Consider the following 23,978-nt stretch of genomic DNA (forward strand, 5'->3'; position numbering starts at 1 on the left):
TCACACTATTGATCAGCAGCTTTAGCTTGTCCTGCACAGCGTGGGAATAGTTCACGCACACATGCGCACGCGGGCACAGTTGCACACAGGAGGTCAACTTGATGGAGTCTGCTTGGTATTCAGATGACTTAACAGAACACACACGCAAGCCAGCTTAAGACACGGACTCCGTTTACGCCTGAAATTTGTATGGGATTTATATCTGCATGTCCCGTGGAGGAAAATTCAAGATGTATACACAAGCACTAAAATTAGAATGTGTTGTAGAAAAAAATGAAATGACAACATGGGATCTTTGCCGGGTGTAAATGCGATCTGCAAGGTGTGACCACAAATCCAGCCAGTAACTTCTAATCAGCTCTTCTGCTTCTTTCTTCTTGAAAATTGAAAATTAGACATTTTCAAGCTAAATTAATCAAATTCAGCAGTCGTCTTCTAGCATTTCAGTCTTTTTACTTTATAACTGCCTTTTGTGTTTTTCTTTTTCCCCACTGTAGCTCAGCAAGACAACACTTCCTATGAGGAAACACACTGAGGGAATTTGGTGCTACAATAACTCACTCTGCAGGACTGGCTAGGCTGTTAATCTCAGTAATGCGTACCGTGCTTTATGCTCCTTTTGGACTCTAATGGGGACTATAATTTTCAAAATGAACATCTTATTGTATTCAGTAAGACTTGAAACTAGCAACTGAGATCATGAAGTCATTACAAAAGTGCTCACTGAGGTAAACAAGGAGACGTTCATACAAGTGGGGGTATTTCGTTGCAACCACAATCCTCACCCTCTCCAGGCCATTAGACAGAATGCAGGGTTAGGGCACAGGTATAACATCTGGGATGTTAGCTTTGGGTGGTGAGAAACAAATCAAAATGTATATACCAGAGAAACTAAACAGCTGACTCCTCAAAGTGCAATAAAATTATGAACAAGGCACCCGACTAATAAAATAACTGTTGAGTTAAAATATTCCACCTTGATTACATCTCATTAAAGTAAGTTATTGAAATCACAACTGTTTTTTGGAACAGTCTATATAAGCGTGTATTTTTGCTGTAAAGCTGGGCAGATTGTGGACCCTCGAGTTGCCATTTAAAGACCTTCAGTTTTTGGCAACCCGGAGGTTGCTGCTTGATTGCATAGAACAAGAACTGCACGCCATTCCCACTCTCTTTTTTATCATTTCTTCTAACATCTGGCCTTTCTTATGTAAGCAACAAAAAAAAAAGATTTTAAAAAAACACCAGCCAGTACTGAATGTAGACTGGTCAGTATACATGCCGCCATGAGAATAATTTAAAAAGACCAAAACTAACTGAAAGTCTCTAACTTTAGTTTTCAGCTCCCAAACTTAACTCCTGTTAAATATTTATCTGATTTATTGAATGCACATCTTGCTCGGGTTTGGGAGAGAGTAAATACAGTGGTTGTAGCTTCACGGCGCCACTTATAAAACCTCATATTTTGGGCCTCTTTAATATTTCATGCGCTCTCTTGTGAAACAGCCCATTAAATGTTTACAAACAGTTACGAAAGCAAACAAACCTTGAAGCTGGAAAATTTGAATGTTAATATATAATACTAAAAGAAGTGGAAAACACTCAAACCCAACACGTACATGTATTTTCCGAGGAGTCTACACATACTAGCTCCGTGTCCAACCAAAGACATCCCGCCTACCCCTGCATGCATCGTTCCCTCGGCTCGCTTTGCATCTTGAGGGATGAGGATGAGAAAGGCTGGACCAAAATAACCCTGATATGTTCCACCGCAGTAACACTAACCACACTGATGGCCTCTGCACAGTTCTTTGTCATTTAAGGCATTTTTAAGCATCTTTATCTGTTGGCTCTGTTGCTGCTCTGCTTTGAGTTCATGATCATATCATTTAGTGGAAAAACCACATATAAAAAAGGGAATGGGTTGGAGGTCTGTGTGCAGGGATCCTGCTGTGCCACTGCAGAATGTGAGCAGGATAAAACAACCGGTCTGAAAGGGAATGGCAATAGCAAATAAGCCAAGGCTGATGACACAAGCTTGTGTCACTCTTTATGGATGCTACAAAAATAAAAATAGATCAATTTGGTTCGCAGATGTTGAGCTTCATTTTTGCAATTCAAATTTATGGGCCCCGGTTAAAAATGGATTCTTCTTCAGGCCAATAGTATTAAGCTCATTTGGCTGTTTTTATGAGCCAGCATTTTATCAGCCTATCAACTCAAACCTAAACATTTTAAATCTCACCGAGCATGCTTTAGATATTTCTTCACCTGCTCTCAATGCTCCCCCTTCCAATTTCCTATTGATATCTCGTAGCCAATGAGAATGGTGGAAAAAGTGATGTCCACAGAACAGCAGCCGCATGCAAGAATTTACCCGGCAACAAGGACACACAGAACACAGAGTGATAAGCAGCCAACAAAGCAGTTCAAGCAACTGTTCAAACCCTATTAATTAATGAGAATAACAGCAACTCATTCATTCATCCACTGACTCTATCAGTCAGCTATACACCTTTCAGGCGTCTTAGTGAATACCTGGTGGTGGTAACTGCCCTCCCTTCGATATGAAGTCTAAACAGGGAAGAGAGGGAAATGGTCAGGAAAGGGTTATTATAGAATAGAAGAGAATAGAATAGAATAGAATAGAATAGAATAGAAAACAGGTGGATAGGGGAGGAAGGAATGCATCAAATGTTCCGGTTTTGGCCATCACTCTAATCTGGGTTAATAAGGCTGTATTCACCGAGTTCAGAATGAAACAAGAGTAGCAAAACAATCAAAGTAGGATACTTCTGACATGCCTACCATGTCGAGCTATAAAAAAAATGTGTATTTCAATTTAAGAAAATATGTTGAACACTTTTTTAAGTGAAAGATCACTAAACACCTCATGCTATGGTGAGTTTTACCCACGGCAAGAACATTCAATGTGTGAAAAAAGGAATTTTAGCTCATCTCCCTTTAACATGGCAGTCTGCTTTATTATGGACTGTCCATGGAAAGTAGCTGGGTGGGGCTTTGCACTTACACCCAGATGTGTGTGCCTGAGATGCCCATTGTAGGGATATCAGCTCCCTTTGATATCATAAAGAGCAAAGAGTAGGAAAAATTATAAACCAAGGTTATTCAAACCTATTTGGTTGGAAAAGCAACAATAAAAGGCAAACTTTTACACTTTCCCTCCACCTAACACAGTCTACAAACCCCTGGAAACTGTACTTATGTGCCACTTTATAACAACATTATAGGCAAATGAAGCTTTAGTTTTATCCAATAAAGTGTTTTTTCTCATTTCTTACTATTTGGTGGGTACAGAAGTTTTAGAATTGAATTTATGGCCAACGCTATATGATGAAATATCTGTAATCAGTCAGCGTTATCCTTTAATGTGCACATCCGTAGCCTACTGTGGTGCAAACGGGCTGCAATCAATTCAAATAATGGAAATTATCTGCAGGCTTTTCCAGTAACTCAGTGAGTCACTTCGCTTTGTTTTGGGCTGTGAAATGTGAACATGGTTCACGTGGATTTACAACCAGCCACATCCCATAAGTCAAGTCAATGCATGTGCTGGAGTGGAGACCTAATGATGATATCGAATTTGAACTTAAAGGCGATCAAATTCTGAACACCCCTGCAAGAATTTTCTGAAGAAATAAGGCTGGCGGGCTCGCTGCTTGTTTAGCACTTAACTGACTGCAGTGACACCAGCAGCTGTTGTTCTGGCGTCATGTGCTGCACGGTGTCAACCTGACCCGATCAAACCCAGCTGGTAGCAATCCATAACAAACATGCCCATTGCAAATGATTGACTTTTACTTAACCTCACACTGGCTCATGTTGGCTGAATGCTATTATTGTGAAAGGGCCAACATTACCCTAAGGTCCACTTCTAGCACAACAGGGCCTGCCCATTTCCTTTTGGTCATTTGGTCTTTGCAGCATGCATGATTAGCAGTAACCATGGGCTATTGGGCAGTGAGAAAACAAATGAGTAATTCCGGGACAGATGGGATTCATTTTTCTGACCTGAAGGAACGGCTTAACACACTCGTTACTCTGCGCAGTTTGTCACTCATAACAGGGTTATGTAATATTTTAGAAGATCCAATTTCTAGTATTGGGATTTGTTAAAGTGAAGCAATGACATTTAGATATTTTAGGTTAATTATTTTTTTCCTCTTCTGCTATAAATACTGCAACAGTTGAGCTGCAGTATTTATAGCAGGAGGGGAGAAAGGAGCAGAAAAAGCAGCAAAGGGAGAGAAAAAGTGGACAGACACAAACACAAAGGGCAATAAATAAAGGCAGGAGAAAGGGATAAAATCTTACCTTGGATCGAGTTTTAAAGGTCCTGAAGGCGCCCGTTTTAAAAAGGACCCTGTTTCTCTTACACAGAATGAAGGCCACCATTCCGATCACCACCATCAATAAGAAGAGAGGCGTCAGAACGGCCATGATCCACAGGTTGCTGGGCGGTGTCTTTACCACAGCTGCACACGAACACAAATGGGTTCAGTCATTAAAAACAATACACTGTATAACAAGTTAATTAAATATCTTTACAAGAGCTTATTAGGTAAACTGATTCAGGCGGTTTTCCCAGATGCCTCATTAACAATCTCTTTTCCACCTCCATGTTTTTCCTTCTTGGACTTCACTAGCAAGGCTATGCATGATTCACAGCTCAAAATATGCTGGACATTGATGCTAAGCCACTGCCTGAAACAAGGCAACATCTGATTGGCTCTTCAGCACAAGTAAAACAATTTAAACAGCAGGTGGGTGTGGCTTCTGCATAAGACCCAGAGGTTTTAAGAGAGAGAGACGTGGCACTGAATTAAAATCACACAGTCAATGCTGTCTGCCAGAGATGAGCATATTAAAGACATCACTACTCTATGACGTCATAAAAATCTAGGAGTATAAAAAGCTGTGGGAAAATAAAGCGTGTAGAGAGTCTGAAGCCTGAGCTTTTAGATGACAGGGATTGCTTGTTTTGAATGTATATCCAATATCAAAATCAGGCAACAACTTGAAGTTCACCAGAGTTTTGAACTAATAACATATTTCTCTGAGTTTCTCTTCAACACAGCAGTTTACCAAATGGATGCATCTCCATTACAAGAATTAATGTAGATGGTTTCCACTGAGGCCATGAAAGCAAAGCAAATGAATTTTACAGGAACACTGTGTTCAGCTCCCTGCCCAAACACTGTGTGGAGGAGCTGTGAAGGGCACACATGGTTGTTGGTGTCTTTCCAGTTTCTGTATAACTCAGAGGGAGAAAAGGTAAGGGGGAACATTTTGTCCTCTCCAGCACAAACAATACGAACAATAGTTACTCAAAGAAAACTGACCTGAAAAGCATATCTAACTACAGCGTCTTCTTAATTTAGAAAATCCTGTTATGCGTTATTTTATTTCTATTTCATTCAAAGCTCTTTTAGATGCACTGAGTATAACTGAAAGTTAATTTAAGTCCTCCCTGCAGTCTGTCATTCCATCTTCACCTTCCAATCCCTGTGTTTTGTCTTTGTGCCATTCTGCCTTTAATCAGTTCGAACCAATCTCTCTCTCTCAGCTGCATGAAATAGTCTGCAAGGTTAAGACTACCAACTGTTCCACCGATGCTATCCCCTCTCGGCTTCTGAAGCAGGTTCTGGACTCAGTCGGACCTTTCCTTCTGGTCCTGATCAATGCCTGCCTCAGTTCTGGTTGTTTTCCAACACCCTTCAAGCACGCTGTTGTTCAACCTCTCCTTAAAAAGCCTAATCTAGATCCATCCCTACTCTCTAACTATAGGCCCATTTCCAACCTCCCTTTTCTGTCTAAAGTACTGGAACGAGCCGCCCTCACGCAGCTCCAGCTATTTCTTGACAATAACAATCTCTATGAGAAGTTCCAGTCTGGTTTTAGAGCTCGGCATAGCACAGAAACCGCCCTTCTGAGAGTTTTTAATGATTTGCTTTTAACTGTTGACTCTGGTTGTGCTGCTGTCTTAGTAACCCTGGACCTGACAGCAGCCTTCGACACTGTTGATCACAACATACTGCTATCCCGCCTTCAACATTGTGTCGGTTTAAAGGGCACTGTCTTAAAGTTTTTCCAGTCCTATTTGAATAATAGGAGTTTTTCTGTTCACCTTGGTGAACTGTCATCTCCCAGAGCTCCTTTAACCTGTGGCGTACCTCAGGGGTCCATACTAGGCCCCCTGTTGTTTATTCTGTACTTGCTCCCTCTGGGCGATGTGCTCCGTAAACATAATGTGTCCTTCCACATCTTTGCCGATGATATTCAGATCTACCTCCCTCTGAGGTTGAACTGCAATGTTTCTTTGCAGCCGCTACTCTCCTGCTTGTCTGACATTAAGACTTGGATGACTCTTAACTTCTTACACCTTAATGAAAGCAAAACTGAAGTCATTGTGTTTGGGCTTCCTAAAGATCCCAACTTCTCTCTTGACTTTTTGGGACCCCTAACCTCCGATTGCACTTCTTCCATTAAGAGTCTTGGTGTTATTTTTGACAATGCTTTTAAACTTGATAAACAAATCAGCTCTGTAGTTAAGGGATCTTTTTATCATCTGCGGATTTTAGCCAAAGTCAAGTCTTACCTTTGCAGGAACGATCTAGAAAGAGTGGTCCATGCTTTTATTACTTCACGGCTAGACTACTGCAATTCCCTCTATGCTGGCCTAGATCGTTCCTGTCTACATCGCCTTCAACTGGTGCAGAACGCTGCCGCTCGCCTGTTGACCGGTTCAAAAAAAAGAGACCACATCACTCCGGTTCTCTGCTCTCTCCACTGGCTCCCAGTTGCCTTTAGGATTGATTTTAAAATCTTATTGCTGGCTTTTAAGGTTTTAAATGGCACTGCACCTTCTTACCTGTCAGAACTCCTTAGTACTTATCGCCCCAGGAGATCTTTGAGGTCAGCCGACCTGATGCTTTTAGATGTTCCCAGGTATAAATTAAAGACAAAGGGAGAGAGGGCGTTTGCTGTGGCTGCACCCAGACTGTGGAACAGTTTACCTCCTCACGTCAGACTCTCCAAAAGCCTAGAAACTTTTAAAACCGCTCTTAAAACTCACCTCTTTTCATTGGCTTTTAGAAAGGTTTAATTTATTTGTTTTATATATTTTTATTTTATTTTTATCAGCGAGGTGTTATTACGAAATTGTGTTCTATTGTATTTTTATCTGTATTTACTGTACAGCACTTTGGTCAGCCTTGGTTGTTTTTAAATGTGCTCTATAAATAAACTTGACTTGACTTGACTTAAACCCAAATGTCACAGTAAGCCAACACTGCTGTGCCCAAGTTTAGCAGATCTCTCCTAAAGAGGAATGTTTTAGCAGTGTGGGGTCTCTACAACTGCTACTAAATGAGAAATGTGCTCTGTGAGTTGATTCTGCGTCTATAATATCTCACACTGACAAGATTTGTGTTAATATTCAAAGAAAAAAAGGTCCACGTACTTCATTGCTCCTATTTTTATGCTAATTAATTCTAAATTCTAGACTAAAATCTGCAAGTGTTAGAACAAATGGGAACAGATCTTTTTTACACCAGACATTTTGACTTGTCACAGCAGGAAAAGCACTTAATGAAACATTAATAACTTAATGGAGTCATCTTTCACTCTCTGCCATAAAGTGATCCCGTAAGCCGTGACAGTGGACCAGCATGCATGACAGTAGAGCCGCTCCAAAGTGAAATGCAGCCGTCATTAATCCGTCTACTGTGCAAAAACATCAATAGTTGATCAATATGTACTTGGATTACACATTTCAACTTTGACAAATTATGCATTCATTTAGGACCTTTACATCAAGGATTTAAAACAACAGATCAAAATTTACTATAGCAGCTGCAATTCCTAAGCAGGTAACTACAGAGAGCTAAAATCACTGCTTGTAAAACTAGATTTTCAGCCTGATGAACACCCCGAAAAATTTTAACAGCTGCTTTTTTAACAGGCTGTGAAGCTTGTGTTTGTCCCAAAAACTGCATTTCCACCTCAATAAGCTGTGACAAAACCAAAAAATGCCACAAACAACCAGCAAACCTGTTTTGAAACTCCTTACATTATCTTTCTTGTCAAAACTTACTAAATACAATTATTACATTGTGTATTTAATTCTTTTAAAAAATACCTTTTATTATAGTCAAAGGAGCTTTCAAAGAAAAGCGTCTGGACTTCTTTAAGTTGCTTGAAGACGTTTCACCTCTCATCCGAGAAGCTTCTTCAGTTCTAAGGTCAAATGGTGGAGAGTCCCAGATATAAACCTAATGGGAGTGACCCCCCACAGAGGGACAAAAGGACCCCCTGATGATCCTCTAATCGCCTGAGCCAAGGTGTGAAACTGGGTGTGGGTCCCAATCAGCCAGAGTTTCGGGTGAGCTCGTTGTGAAACCTGGCCCCACCTTATCATGCGAATTCCTGAGGTCAGATGGCCCAGGATGTGAGTGGGCGTTAAGGCGTCTGGGGAGGAAACTCATTTGACCTTAGAACTGAAGAAGCTTCTCGGATGAGAGGTGAAACGTCTTCAAGCAACTTAAAGAAGTCCAGACGCTTTTCTTTGCAAGCTCCTTTGACTACGATGACCTGGATGACTGAGAACCTTCACAGACACCTTTTATTATATAAATATTCTTGTAAACACTGGTTATATATTTAGGTTCTGAACCTGTTTGTTGGAAGCTCATAATTATGCTATAAATATACAGTTGGTATTAAGGAAAAAAAATAGCCCGCTTGTTATTTCCCAAATTGCACCCCACTATGGTTTAAGTTGATAACAATACTATACTACTAATTTAGCATATATTTTGCGAGCATACTTAGTAGTTAGCAACTGTAAGAGGAGAGGTAACAAGAAAAGCAATTATATCAACTCTAGTTCACAAATTTACAAATAAAGTCCTTCTACATTTTGTTTTGTTTTTTATCACAAAGATACACACAATTTAAAGCTAATGTTAGTGTTATACTGCAGGCATGAAAAACTAAGCCAAAGTCCTAAAAACTGCAGTTTCTGAAGTGGCCACTTGAGCCTGGCTTCAAAAATGAGTCTCCACAAAAATGCCCATATTTACAGCAATGCATGTTTACAGGCTGATCCAAACAACAGCTTTGATCTTTATAGCCAATATGTCATAACTAGTCCATGCTGGGTGAATTTATAACTTACCAGTTTTGGTAGTTTTTGACAAGCTAAGCCTGCTCAGCCTAGCTTGCACCCTAGCTAGCTTTCTGGCTACAACAATCAACATGGTCATAGCCAAAAAACTGACACTTACATTTTGTTACATTAAAATAGCTTTTATGCATAGTGACACTGGGATAAATAAAGCCCTCTTTTGTGTGACTTGCCTGGTCCCTGATATTCATGATATATGACAATGTAACTGAATACTGGAGGAGTATAATGAGAAGCTTACGTTCAGCCTGGACTTGTACAAAGTATCCCAGGGTCAGAGCCATGGTCTGGGAGTCCAGACTGCTCAGTGTCTTAGCAGCTGTGGTTCCAGAGATGGGTGCTCCATTCAGCTGGGCATAGTAGGTCATCTCTGCTGGGTTCTTGGGACCGGGAAGTCTACGCATGCTCACCATCTGCAAGAGAATGGGGATGTCATAAAACCTTGAGTAATATGAGAAAAAAATGTTTTACCACAGTTCATACTAATAAAACATATTATATGGCAAGATTTAACACAAAATCCAAACTCTCTTTCTCTCTACTGAGCAAAGGATTAAAAATTCTTGCTGGTGGCCCAATCAAAACTCTGAATCAGCTCAGTTGCTTTAATCAAGTCGAGCATTTGGTGGAAGATAACTACACTTGGGGAAGACACTCGAGGATAACTGAGTCACTTGAAATCTCAATTTCCTTTCATCATACATCAAACACCATTTTTAATTTGACAAACATTACACGGTTTAATAAAGTCCGGTAATTTGATTTTGTCATAAGAAGAAGGGATGTGTGTTATTAAATGGCTGGATGATTTCTCCACTGGCTACACCCCGCACCACCCTTTCTGTCTCTCTCTGCCAGCCTCTCCCTCCTCCACTTTGCAAGCATAAAACCGGTCATCCATGGCAACCATAAAACCTTACGGGTGTGTACGGCATAAGGCCCAGGAAGAGTCAAACATTGTCTTAATTTGCACAATATGGAGCAGTGGAGCCAGGAGGTGACAAATCCCCAAAAGTCATGCACACACACACACACACACACACACACACACACACACACACACACACACACACACACACACACACAGGGTTTTACTAGAAAAACACAATGAAAATTAACTTACTGGCACTTGAGACCTATTTATGACAAATTTAAGACTTTATTTAAATATTTGGGTACTGCTTTTAAAGGTTTGACATTGTAGTGTGTCTCAGTTTTCATAAAGTTTGCCCTTTCCATGTCAGTTTTCTGGCAGCGTACTTCATGCTCCCCTGCAGTTTATGCGCTCAGAATATCAGCATTCTTGAACGCAACAACAGTTTTGAAACCCGTCCCCGCTGACTACTGTCAGTAGCGCTGTCCAGGGTGCTAAATCTGGAGCTGTCCAGGGACACGCAGACTTTCACAAATAGTAAGTTTGCAATTTCCCAAAGCCCTGCCAGAAGGGGGTTCAGGGAATGATACTGACACTATGTTCATTGATAGTTCTTCCAGGGCAAATGTGAATGTTATTTATTACATTGAAATTTTGCATGGCTTAGAGGGAGGGGAAACAGAAACTTAAAACTCAGGATGAACAGAGGAACCAAGATTTTTGATTATTATGAACTGTGAGTTGTGCAAAGCTACCAAAGTGTAATATAAGAACAAAATTATGTTGCTTGAAATTATCATAGTAGGTCCTCTATATCACCACTTTGAGCATCGTTAGTACAGCAAAGACATGTGTAATGTGAATTACAGTAAATTACAGATTGTATAAGCAGAGTGAAGGAATATCAAAGACAACCATGACTATAATTATTGTTATATTTTTCCAGTAAATATACATATTAATTTGTTTTTGAAGCACAGAAAGGAGTTTAGAAACCAGATTCTACTGTGAGCTTCTGAGACTCTGTCCCACATTTTCTGGAAAAAGGTAGATGTCTACAGACCGAATGTGAAATCCCAATACCTAGAGCTATCTTAATAAAAGATTAAAGCTAAACCTGAATCTCTAAAAAAATAAACCTGAGTAGGTGAACACTGTGTACCAGTTTCTAAATACAAAAGGTGATGAAACTTATAGAGGTGCAAAGTGTTTTTCTTCCCGTATGGAGGAAGCAGAAGACGCCATCATCACAGCCACACACTGAGATCCACAAATCCCATTTCCACCTACCTGTACGGTGTAGCCCCCCACAGTGGTGGCCCGCCGGGATCTCGCCGTCCGAGGGCCCTGCCTGCCAGCCACCAGGAAGAGCTCAGCTAGCCGTTGCTCCATAAGACTGGCAAAGCTTTGGTAGTTGACCTCCAGGGAGGAGCTGTCTACATCCTGGATCACTGTGAGTTGAGACAAGAGAGGACAGAGGAGGGATTTTGAAGGGGGGGGGGGGGGGGGGGGTTCAGGCAGTCAAAGAGAAGAGAAACCGGAGACAAGTGAAGAGATGGAGGACAGGAAGGAAAATACAAACAGGACAAGAGCAAAGGGAGGAAAAGAGAAAATAGGTGTGAGGAGGTGATAAAGAGAGAGAATGAGAGTGTAAAGACAAATTAGCTGAAGACAGTATTAATACTTGAGAAAAAAGAAGGAAAATAGATAAGAGAAACAAGCAGACAGGAGATGAGTGGGCTATCAGAGAGGACTGGGTGATTGTCCCTTCAATTTAATAGCTGATCATCTTGAAACTTCTATCAGGGCTACAGCGGCACACAGAGCAAACAGTCTGTCTGTATCACACACACACAAACATATAAACAAACACACACGCACAAACAGATGAAGGTGCTTGCATCAATCTTGATCTTGAGTGCGCGTCTCTTATTAGAGGCCATAAGTGAGATGAATCTGTGGACAGACACACAGACACACACACACACACTTCAGAATCATTCACACCCTGCCATGATGTGATGTGAAGTGATCTCTCCCTCTGCCCCGGTCAGGAAGCTGTGAATTATACATCAATAGGTTTTCCCGGGAACAGAGCAGCTAAAGACACTCTGACACGGAGAGCTTAAGCGGGCGAGGGGGGGGCTCAAGAGGAGAGGATAGGAAAATGTAAAGATCCAATACCATTGTGCTGAATTGCACAACAGCACGCGGCAGGCATTTAACTAACTGCTGTTTTGTCCAATCGATGCAGCTCTTGATTACCACTGATCACCAAGCAGCACCTCAGTCCATGTGTGTGTGTGTGTGTGTGTGTGTGTGTGTGTGTGTGTGTGTGTGTGTGTGTGTGTGCGCGTGCGTGCATGCGTGCAATTTACCCGTTATGACCCAGTAGTTCTTGGTTGCTGCAGACGTGTTGAGATTATGATACTCAAGAGCTGGAGACAGAGAGACAGAAATAGGGGGTTAGATTAGATTAGATTCAATTTATTGTCTTTGATAAAGTATCTAACACAAACAATGAAATGCAGTTTGCCATCTAATCTGAAGTAAAAACAATAACAAAATTCATAGAAATATGGGAAAGTCTCATTTGAGTCTTTTTACCATCTAAAATTTACTTTGGGATATTTTTTAGTATTTTCTAAAGATACACACATGCAGACCAGAACTTCTGATTTTGGATGGAGCTCCTTTCTATAAATAATAACACTGACAGTTCCCTAAGATCGTATTTTTATTTATTTATTTATTTCTGGTTTACACTTTTATGGCGTGAGTTGCAGTTTTTTGTTTTTAAACTGTTGAGGATGTTGAACCCATGTGGAACAGAAATAGAAAAAAATCCTTTGTTAAAGGTAACGTTTGAAAACGTTCACCCCTGGATGTCAGTAGATTGTATACTGCAGTCAATTGAATTGTTTTTTCTTAGCCCTCCCAATTCAAATGCATAACCCTAGCAATGATAGCCACTGTAGTAAAAACATATTTTAGTCTTCCAAGAGAGATTCAATTTGCAGTATTTTTACTTTTTCACCCCTGAGTCACCTCAAAAACCCTGGACACCATTCATCGGTAGAGAGTGTAGGCTGTCAGCCTGCTGTTTACCTCAGCAGTAAACGTCTATTTACTCTGGAGGAGGCTGTAAAACCTTTTGAAAAGAGTCTAATATGAATTAATGAGTTAGTGAAGCTCACTGCTGTCTGATGAAAGCGATACTAAAATGAGTTTTTGAGGATATCCCGAACTGGTTTTTGCCATTATTAGTTAGCCAGCCTTACTGAATCTTAGATCTAATATTGCGGGCTCAGCGAATACGATGTGAGAATGTAATCAACCTATTTATCAGAGAGAAACTCTGATTTTTAGAACACCAGAGCCTAACATCAGCTGCTACAGTGTTAGCATATAACCATTGTTATTGTTGTTGTTGTTTTGCAAGCTCTTGTCACCTGGCAGGAGACCGGAGGGTCACATGGCTAATCTGCTGACGCTAAATGATTGTGACAATACTGATAATAAATTTATGGACATTTTTGTGTGTTAGAGCCCTTCAGAAGAGGTTTGAAATGAGCAAGGATAGAGAACAGTGGAGGAGAAAGACAATGAGAAAGAGATGATATAAATATATATGTATAAATGTCATATAGACATATATAGTTTGAATGAGATATATTATGATCTTTTAAAAGTTACTTATAAGGCGTACTGCATATGTGGCCCGCTTCTCGTGAGGTCTGTCTTGGCTACTTTATTAAACATAGCGGGGAAGCAGGTAGTTTCCACGATCCGGTGCCCAATCCTATGTATTTTAATAGATTATTAAATCTACTGGTGTTGGCCAGAGGGGCCGATGGTGCGATATGGCAGCCTCGCTTCTGTTAGTCTGCCCCAGGGCAGCTGTGGGTACAACTGTAGCTGCCTCCACCAGTGTGTGAATGTGAGAGTGAATGAATAGTTGAATTGTAAAGTGCTTTGAGGGCCCCGAAAAGCGCTATATAAATGCAATCCATTATTATTATTATTATTATTACTTCCAAGTTTATTTTCCCGGGTAACAATTAAATCATAATTAATAAATAATTGAGCTACACATCTCCTCTGCTGATGTACTATAATTATTACACAGCAGTGTAGGTCAGGTTTCATTATCTGCTTTGATTTCCTTTACCTCTCACGTCTACACTAGCCTTCAGTCTTCCTTCCCGCTCGCGTGCTTCTGTTAGCAACTCACTCTCTGCTTGTTTACCTGTCAGTGTATTCATTTCCTAAAACGCCAGCTCCTTTCTGTCCACCCGGCCGTCTCCTTCTGCTTTTATACACACACATCATCACTCCCTCAGCCTGTCGACCTCTTTCTGTGTCCTCTTCATCCGTCAAGCTCTCCCTCCTTATTTCCCATCTGCCTGTTTTACCATCTGTCTCCACCTAACTCCTCTGAGCTGGCTGCTTGCCGAGCATTGAGTGTTTAGCCTGAGTCAGTGGCATTACATGATGCAGTAGCTGTTATCAGCCCGCGTCCTGTCTGCCTGACGTCTCTGTATCTGAACGAGTTCATATTCACTGCGCTGTCCTCTCGAGTTAAACAAGTTCGCGTAAACACATAAGACAATCCGCACCGAAGTGTGAAAGTTTAGACTCATTCACTTTGAGAACCTGCTCAATGTGCAGATGACTCCAGCGCTCTGATTTCATCAACACAACAGCTGGAAAAAAAGAGGAAGAAACTTGAAGAAGAATCAGATGAAAAAATAAAAGCAAAAAGCTACTTCTACTATCTAGAAAAATGCCATTTCTCAACAAGTGTAATATTATTGCCTGTGGACTATTTTCACCTGTAGATTGACATATTATCGAGTGAGCATTTTCCATAGGCTATATATAAAAGACAGATGCAGCCATCCTCACATTAACACTGTCACTTTAAAATGTGACAAAGAGCTTTATGACCGTAATCATTTTGCTTCTCTGAAGCCAGATGCTACGAGTGAGTGGTGAAAGTAACTGAGGAATTGAGGGCGCTGTGTTGCTATCAGCAACCACAGTAAGGGTTTAGACACAGAGGATAGTGAGCAGATTGGCGTCTATTGGATTGTTTTAATTGAACTAGTTTCTGCATTCATGGTAATACATGGACATGTGTATACTTTTTTAGCCTCAGTTTCATCTGTTTACCTTATGAACGCAGACATAGAATTCTTAATATGAAACCTAAAATCTTTTGTTTCTCTGTTTTATTTCTATCAATCGCTCAAGCCACACCTGCTCCCACTGAATCCAGGGGATGAAGTGCTTTATATTCTGAACAGCAAGTTTGTTTGAGGGAAAACAAGGATTCGCAAAGAATTGCATCATTTGTTTGACTGACAGCTAAAGCAGCACGATATAATAACCACGTGAGATCAAAGCTCCCTCAGATGTACGCTGCCAAAATTCAGTCACGCTAACCTATAGTTAGCACAGGAAGGTGTTGGGTTTTTTTTTTTCCCCCAAATTAATCTCAGTTTAGACAACATTATAATGAGAATAATTTAGACATCTCACTGACCTGAAGGTAAGGATACACACCAAAGCAAATGCAGACACTCTATAAGGAGACAGGCTCAAACACGCACAGTCATTCCCTGTGGCAGCTAATTAAATTCACATTACACATGCCTTCACTGCTTTACAGGCACGCAGCATACTTTAGCCTGTACTTTGAAGAATAATTAAATACACCTGGTGAAAGATTAAAAAATATAATTATACTATAAGGTTGCCCTTTAATCCTCAAAAATGCAAACACTTAAATGACTATATGCTCCTCTGTATGCAAACAGACTGTTCATATGAATCTCAGTATAACTATAGTTAATTTTTCTGACCAATACAGTGACCTGCATATGATCATTTCCGCCCATTTGTTCATTTAATTATGTTTTTAGATTATTATATACAAAACCATTCGCTCACTGTTTCCCTAGAAAAACATGCTGCTTTTAAGAGAACAGACACTGTTTCCGTGGTGATGCCAAGTGGGTTTGCATGTGACTAGGTGAAGTGTGATGTTTGAGCCCTTTGGGTGTTGAGAGCATGCACAAATAGATACTAATCTAATCTCACCGGGCTAAAATTAGCTCATTCGGGGGACGTGGTCAACAGACTGCCGATGGCACGATCGAGATGATCGGAGCTGTACAGCTGTTTGCCCTTTCAAAATCTCACAGATGGCAGTAGAGACAAGACCGGAATACAAACAGAGCTCCTGTGGCTCATCTTTGGGGTCTATGGTCATTTACATATGTTTGTAGAGTCTGCGTCAGCTACTGCAATAATTAATGTTTACCGTAAAGATCTTCAGGAGTTGCACTGTTTTTTGGGTTGTTTTTTTTAACTGAATGAAACACTTGAAGTGACAGAGGTGACTGCAGGTTATTCATTTGAGTAGAGAACACAAATTACTCTATAGTACCCTAAAGTGGCCTTTGTCAAGGTAATGCTTGATATAGTCAGGTAACTTAATCATTTCTTTAACTTGTTAGCACCTTCCTGTAGTCTACCTACCTTCAGGTATTTGTAGCTAAATATATAAATACATAAATACAAATAAAATACATTTAAATACATTTAAATTCAATTAAATTCAATTATTAATAATAATGACAAGCTGAAATAATTATTTCCTATATGACTTTATCAGTCCATCACATTTCTTTTGGCCCACTCCTTCCAATGTTGCTTCACTTCATTAAAGTCCTGCAGGCATTAGTTTATGCACGCCTCTCTTAGGGCCAGCCTTTCATTCAGGCTGAAGTCTGGGCTTTGGCTGGGCCACTGCAGCACCTTGATTCTTTTCTTTTTCACACACACTCTGTTGTATATCTGCTGCTGTTCCTGAGATTTTTGTTCTGCTGAATGACCCATTTTTTCCTTAGCTTTAGCTGTCAGCCAGATGGCTTCACATTGAACACTTTGGTATACAGAGGAGTTCATCATCAGCTCAATAACTGCAAGATTCCCAGATTGTGTGGCTGCAAAACAAGCCCAAATCATCAAACGAAGATTGACAACAGCCCTAAATGTTTCCCACTTGTGAATAATCTTTCTCACTCAACTTCAAATTGTTTTGAAATTACTTTATAAGCCTTCCCAGATTATTGCTGATGTTTTTCCTCCTTGGCATTAAAACAGACCTGAATGCTCCAGATGAGCAAGCTGCCAAAACCTGCACTTTTATAGAGGTGGGCACATTTGCTCATGATCAGTTAATCAAGCGCATTTCATTAGCAGAACCTGTCTGCTACTTACCCTCTTAATTCCTATGTAAGCAGCGTGGATGCACTTTCACAGAGTCCTATGCAAACATTGTTTTGGGTGTTTGTTTTATTCTTCTCTCTAACTAAACAGTTTGACCTCTTTCTGTTAACATATATGTGATAAAAGACCATCACTCTTCTTGAATTAGAAAAAATATAAATATTGCAAGGAAAGCCTTAGGTGAGAGCTCTTTGAAGCATGTGGGGGGGAAAAATGAGTAGCACCTTGCATTTTGTAGGAGTACCTAAAATAATCTTACTGTTTATGCAGAATGCTGCTAATGTCACATTATAGCAACCATAAAAACCATAACAAATAATGAGAGTTTTTAGTTAATTTAACTGCAAAATAATAAGTAAAAAAAGCATCAAATATAGCATGACATAGGAATAGTTATGGAATAAATAAATAACATTAAAACTCTACTGCATTAAAGTAGTTAGTTACATTTCTACTGCTCCTATCCATGCTTTCATTCACTCGTCTCATTTTTGCTGCAGGACACGCGTCACAACACCAGATGCTAAAGGAAAAATGAAACCCCAGCAGGTTTGATTAAACAGCAGAATCGGATGTTCTGATAATGAGAATGGAATAACTGCATCAGCCATGATATTTTAGAAAATGCCTCTTATCAGTGTTACCCAATCCTTAATTCCCCCGTAGAGAAGCAGGTCAGACATTTGTTATGTCACGAAACATGCAACGCCCTGCAGTGAACTCACTGGTTCTCAGTAGTCAGTGTTCACGAAGGTACCCTACATATGCCATGTCAGTTTCAGGCCAGCAGCACAAAGCAGCACAGATTAAGTAAAAGAACAATGGTTATGTAAAGACTAAAGGAATTAGCGTGAAGAAACTCACAACTGCTTTATGGGAAGAAAACAAACAAGAGCATCATCTTCTGACGCCTCTTTCTGCTCTGCATGTGTTCGATCGTCTTGAGTCAATACTGATATCCGACACAGGCAGTCCTCCACTCTGCCTCCAACCTTTGTCTAAGTCATGTTCTGCACCCATGTTCCCTTCCTGCTGCTTAAAACCTGACAAAAAATACACATGGATGTGGGAACCATCTCTGTTCTTGTTGTGTTTTCATTCCAGCCTTGCCAGAATGAGTGTAACACTCTAGCAAGTCATAAAAAATAAATAAATAAAAACATTCCCTGATATTTTCTTGGTTTCGGATCTTTGAGGCAGATATACAACATGTTCAAACCTACCTCAAATTTACCTCGGGGTGATATATTGATTAAAGTGGAACAGAGCAAGGTAAATAAAAAATGTAACGTATTTATTTATTTGAAGTTCTTCTCAGTAGGTGATGAAGATACCAGCAAAACAAAAACTACAAAGTCACCTTTTCAGCTATAAACTATCCCTGACAACGCAGAGGAGGCTCCTTCTGATTTGTCAGAATGAGCTAAAAAAAACAAAAAAACAACAACAACAACAACATCAACAAAAACCACACCCATTAGGGCAATATAACGTCAAGTCAGTATAATGTCAAAAGCAATCTTGCCAAATCGGGCCAAACTCTGAAATGTCACTCCTAAGTCTCCGACAATGGCAGCTGTGGATGAGGTTGATTTTGATAGTGTTATAATAAGCTCTGGTACAGTGCATTGACATATACAGCTAAAGTGTTGCTGCGACATTTAACTAAACATTGCAAAGTGTGAATGTAATATTTCTTAATATCTTCTAAATTGTCAGAGCAACATGCCTCACCCGATGATGAATTTCTCATTTTAATTTCCCCTTGCAGCCCTTTATAAAAGATTAGAAATGCATCATAATCATCCAGCCGCGACTCTAAGATGGCTTGAAGGTAGATCTAGTGAATGAGTACTGAGCACCCTAACTGAACTCTAATTTACTGGTTATACATCATTTATTCTGAATTAGACTGTTGAAGTCTTTGTGTGCTGCACAAAGTAACAATCTCAGTGATTAATAATGAAATACTAAAAACTGCAATACCTCCAATGGCCACTTGAGGCTCCAAAAGTGAGTCAATTTGCTTGTTAAATGCAAAACTAACACCATTAACATCATGTTTCTAGCCTGATATGCTACAATAGAGAGTTTAACCCTTCATAACAACTTTGAGTGGCGTAACTGATTTCATTGGTCGATGGCGCCAATCAGCATCACCTTCACTAACTGGAGTGATTCTAAAAGACCTCTCGACATTGTGCTGTTGGTGGCTTCCAACACATTCTCACTCCCAAAGCGTAACATTTTACACTAGGTGACAAATCGTCTGTATATTACGCTTCCGGGCACCCAACACGTCCATATATCACGAGATCGGAAAAATGAGGAAACATGAGAACTGTTTGGAATGAATCTACACATGTACATTTGTTTTACTTAAATCGCTTTGAAAAACACTATCTAACGTCATTAAAGTGCTGGGTAAGGTTAGGGATAAGGTAAGGGTTAGGGCTGGAATACATGGCTGGAACGTGTATTACCGTGGGAGCATCATTCTACTGGATTTCATCCATAACCCGGCACGTAGCATAAAGAACGCTGAAGGTCACCTTTCACATTCCTCAGGAAGGCCTCTGGACTTGACAGGTCGTCACTACATTACGCCTTTTGGAGCATTTTTAAAGGATTATCTGAATACATGTATGGCTTTTTTGTAGTGCAGATCAGCCACAAAGTTTAACTTCACCTGTGGTGATCATTACAGTGGCTACAACCATCTTTTATATACAGTCTATGGGTACCATAAACTGTTAATGCGGTTGCTCAAAAATGGGATTCCTACCTGCAGCAAACTACACTGGAAGTGATGTAAAGCATGCTTTAATGCTCACAAAATCTGTTTCTGCTAATCAACATGGCAGATGCACTAATTAAATTTCATTACTATTTGTTCTGGGTGCCATAAACCTAAAACTTTCAATAAACATAAATGGGGGAAAATAAAACCAAAAGCATCTGTATGGCTATCTTACAATGAATAATCGATTACTGTGTGTCAATGTACAGTATGTATGTACAGCACTTTAGCTGTAAGTGCAAAAAATAACTAAATGGATAAAAGTGTATTGAGTGTATTATGGATGCACTTACGCTCAGCGATGACCAGCGGTGGGTAGAACAGAAAGTACCCCACCAGCTCAGCAGTGAGCTGGTTGAGAAGACTGCTGGAAATTGTCCCGTTAAGTATTGAATCCTGATTTTTCACCACATACACCAGAGTGACTGAGGGGGAGTCAGGCTCCTGGGAGACACTCTGGATCTGAGGATAAACACACAAGCACAAAATACATTTTATTATTTTTATTTGAATCCGCCTGTCAAATATGGTACACTATGTGCCCCATAGTCATTCTAATATTTGTCATATTAGAATGACTTCAATACTTTATAGCGGGCACACAAACAGCCAGCTACGGCTGCATGTATAATTCAAATATTTCTGCTGAAATATCTAAGCGTATCATGCCAAATGTCAAAAATCCACATAAAGAATGCATACCAGAGCTTCAGACACAGTATTACACTTTGAGTGAGCACAATATAATAAGACCTAGGTGGTGCTGTGAACCTTATGTGAATGAGTCACCGTAAACGAGTGGATGGCAATACAAGGTACGAGGGATTCCCATCACATTCCTCCATGAGTGTTAATATTTCAGAGGATAAATTATGAATGGAGCCTATATATCTGTCTCTTCATGCTGAGACCTACTTCTGATTGTGATGGTGTGTGCATGTGCAGTATATCCTGCATTCATGAGGGTACATTGACAGATGGAGAGAAAGAGACAGGAAATAAGAAAGAGGAAAGAAGAGCTTCAAAAAATAAAAATAAAACAGCATTGCACACAAATGAGCTTTGATTGTGTCTCCAGTTGTTTAACAAAACAGCTATTTTCTTCTTTATTTTTTTAAATTGCTGCAAAACTGTCTGACCTTTTATACCAGGCAATTACCACAGAAAACACAAGAAACACACGCCTGAAATAAGGTATTCTGACTAGTTATAGAGTGGATACAATCAAGAAAGCTTGTTTTCTGGTAAGTGACGAGAATTTGACTTTATTATTCATGTAAACCTTCTCAGCATGCAGCATGCAAATACTGCTTATTTGTCCATCTGTTTTTTCTAATAAAAAACGCCCCACGCAGCACCTCAACAGTGAGTGTGTTGTAGGTCTCCAGCACTTTGTCCTGAGCTTCATCAAAGGCGTTCTCCAGCCTCTGCTCCAACATCTGAACAAAACTGCAGGAGTAGATGTTGTCTGTCGGGCCAACAAACCTCAATACTGGAAAACAAACCATAAAAAACAACAACATTATTTATAGACTGCAGTTTTAAAAACCTACAAAGTTTGACAATGTTCCCTTTTTTTTTTTTCATGAACCGGTGGTAAGATGCTTTAAAATTTTTCACTTTATGGGCAGTTAGCTCAGCAGGATGAGACAGAGAAATGGCCCGGGAGCCTGGGAGCCTCTTCCAGTGCAGATAGCTTTTTTACTCCTCTATCAATCAAGTGTATTTCATTTTGCTCTCGTCATTAAAAGGATAAAATAAACCAATTATTGAACAAAAACTCTTTAGTTTGAAAGTCAGACACATTCATATTTATTATAACTGATTTATGGGTGGCAACCTTGTGTCCAGTGCCTCTAATGCCATTCTCTGGTGATTTCTTTAGCAGAAACCTACGTATTCAGGTACCAGCTCCAAAATCTGGCTCTTCAGATAACAGACTTTCATTTAGAGTTTAATCTGTTGTCATGGCAATGTTGTAGCTACAAATTGAATTACTGCACCACAAGAATCATGGAAAGAGAAATTATTTAAAAACTCTTCAGCAATCCACTTCATCACGCTGCATCTAGAATCTGTATCTGGGGCTGTGGTTTAGGCATTAGTGCCCTATATAAATGTCGGTGTGATCAATAAACCTAAGCAGTGAGACACAGAAAGAGGATTATCATCACTATCTAGAATTAGAACAACTGAAAATAGTATTTCTATGTTAGCGTCACACAGTCCTGCACCGAGGAGGCACAGGGTAAGCAATATTGAGTCTATCAGATTACAGCAGATGTTATTAATGTTGTCGCCCTCTGTTCTCGCCTTGCACTCTTGTCTTTCTTTGCTGTTTTTTAAAAAAAAGCTCTGTAGCGACTGGGATAGGAGAGGTGGAAAAATATTCTGACCTTAATTCAAATGCCGTGATTCTTATGAGTGCGGGCTACATCTCTCAAAAAAAGAAAACAAAAAAGACACTACATCATTCACTGGTGTCTTAGCCTGCAACACTGTGCAGGCACAAACACTGCTGACCCAGTTGGTAATCTTATGTAAATGGATCTGTGGCTGCTAAATTGGCATATACTATACATTTATGGATTAAAGCTGTACAACACAGAAATGGGTTTTAATTTCTGCTTCAAGTGCCTACTTCACATCCAGGAGTAGATACAACAAACACAGCAAACATCACTACAAGTGCTAAAGTGTGGGAATTGGCAGAGAGCTGTAGTTGTTTTTACAGAAAACGTGAAAGCCAAAAAATAGATGTTCTCAGTCGCTTAAAGCCACTATGTAGGGTTCATGAACATACACTAAATACACTGAATAGTCGTAATGGTTTTCATAAACACACTCATCTTTGCATACAAAAGAAATCATATCTTAAATGAATAATTCTTACAAAGCGGGCCAGTTTGCCCATTTACAGTCATGAAATACAGAACAAGTAGCTTTAATTGAAACTGTGTGTCTGATGAGACTGCTGAGAAAATGTTTTACATCTAATTAGTTGCTAATGCAAAAGTGTACATTAGATAAACAGCAGTCAAAGTTGTAATTAACACTAAAAACATTTTTAAAGCAAAACCATAGTGGGAGCTTGTTTCCAAAGATTTTTGCACATTTTTGCAAATAATTTTATTAATTAGAAAGGAACAAAAAGATGTCGCATACATACCAAAAAATGTATGCACAGATAAAAATGCACAGAGATTTGTATAAAATGTACAGAGATATGTATCACTGTACACAAAGCTTAGGAAAAAACTGCAATAACATGATTGGTATTTTTTAGTTTCTACGGCAGGGGGATGGATTAAACCACTATTTTACATGGAAAAATGCCTTCTCTGCCCATTAACAACTACCATCTTCAGCCCGTGAAACAATATTACCTCAGCGAAATGAAGAGAATTTCAGAGGTGATCATTATTCTTATCCTCCCCGTTATTAATGTTTCTTTTTCATGAATGCAAGTTTAAGAAAAGGATTAATTATAGACAGTAAATTGTCTTTCCTTCTTTTCTTGGGAGAAATAAATCTCTCTCTTATTAGCTTCTCTTCATTAGTTCCATAAAACCGGAGCTGAATTTAAAATGCTTCTTGATGATCGGGCCCCATCATTTCTTAAAGACCTCATAATATCACGTCATCCCAATAGAGCACTTTGCTCTCTTACTTGTGATTCTTGGGGTTTCCAGTGGAACCAGCTCCCAGTTTGGATTCGGGAGACAGACACTCCTTCTGCTTATAAAATGAGGCTACAAAGCTTATAGTTAGGCTGGATTCAGTGACCCTGTACAGTT

The 23,978-nt window shown here is 39.8% G+C and overlaps 1 protein-coding gene across 7 annotated transcripts in view; it reads right to left on the minus strand.

Moving 5' to 3' along the window:
* kiaa1549la (KIAA1549-like a) overlaps positions 1–23,978 on the minus strand; it is a 115,337-nt gene that overhangs the window by 38,120 nt on the left and 53,239 nt on the right. For 6 of the 7 annotated variants that reach the window (XM_082538630.1, XM_082538624.1, XM_082538625.1 and 3 more), the window contains 7 exons: positions 21,540–21,673; positions 20,475–20,643; positions 12,461–12,520; positions 11,373–11,533; positions 9,450–9,621; positions 4,336–4,496; positions 2,539–2,574 (listed from right to left, as the gene is read on the minus strand). In XM_082538630.1, coding sequence (XP_082394756.1) covers positions 2,539–2,574; positions 4,336–4,496; positions 9,450–9,621; positions 11,373–11,533; positions 12,461–12,520; positions 20,475–20,643; positions 21,540–21,673 — 893 coding nt within the window. The remainder of the gene's footprint in view (positions 1–2,538; positions 2,575–4,335; positions 4,497–9,449; positions 9,622–11,372; positions 11,534–12,460; positions 12,521–20,474; positions 20,644–21,539; positions 21,674–23,978) is intronic. The other variant, XM_082538629.1, reaches the window with a different exon arrangement.

Source organism: Aulonocara stuartgranti (assembly GCF_965226115.1).
Source record: "Aulonocara stuartgranti genome assembly, chromosome: 7".
In the NCBI taxonomy this organism is placed as follows: domain Eukaryota; kingdom Metazoa; phylum Chordata; class Actinopteri; order Cichliformes; family Cichlidae; genus Aulonocara; species Aulonocara stuartgranti.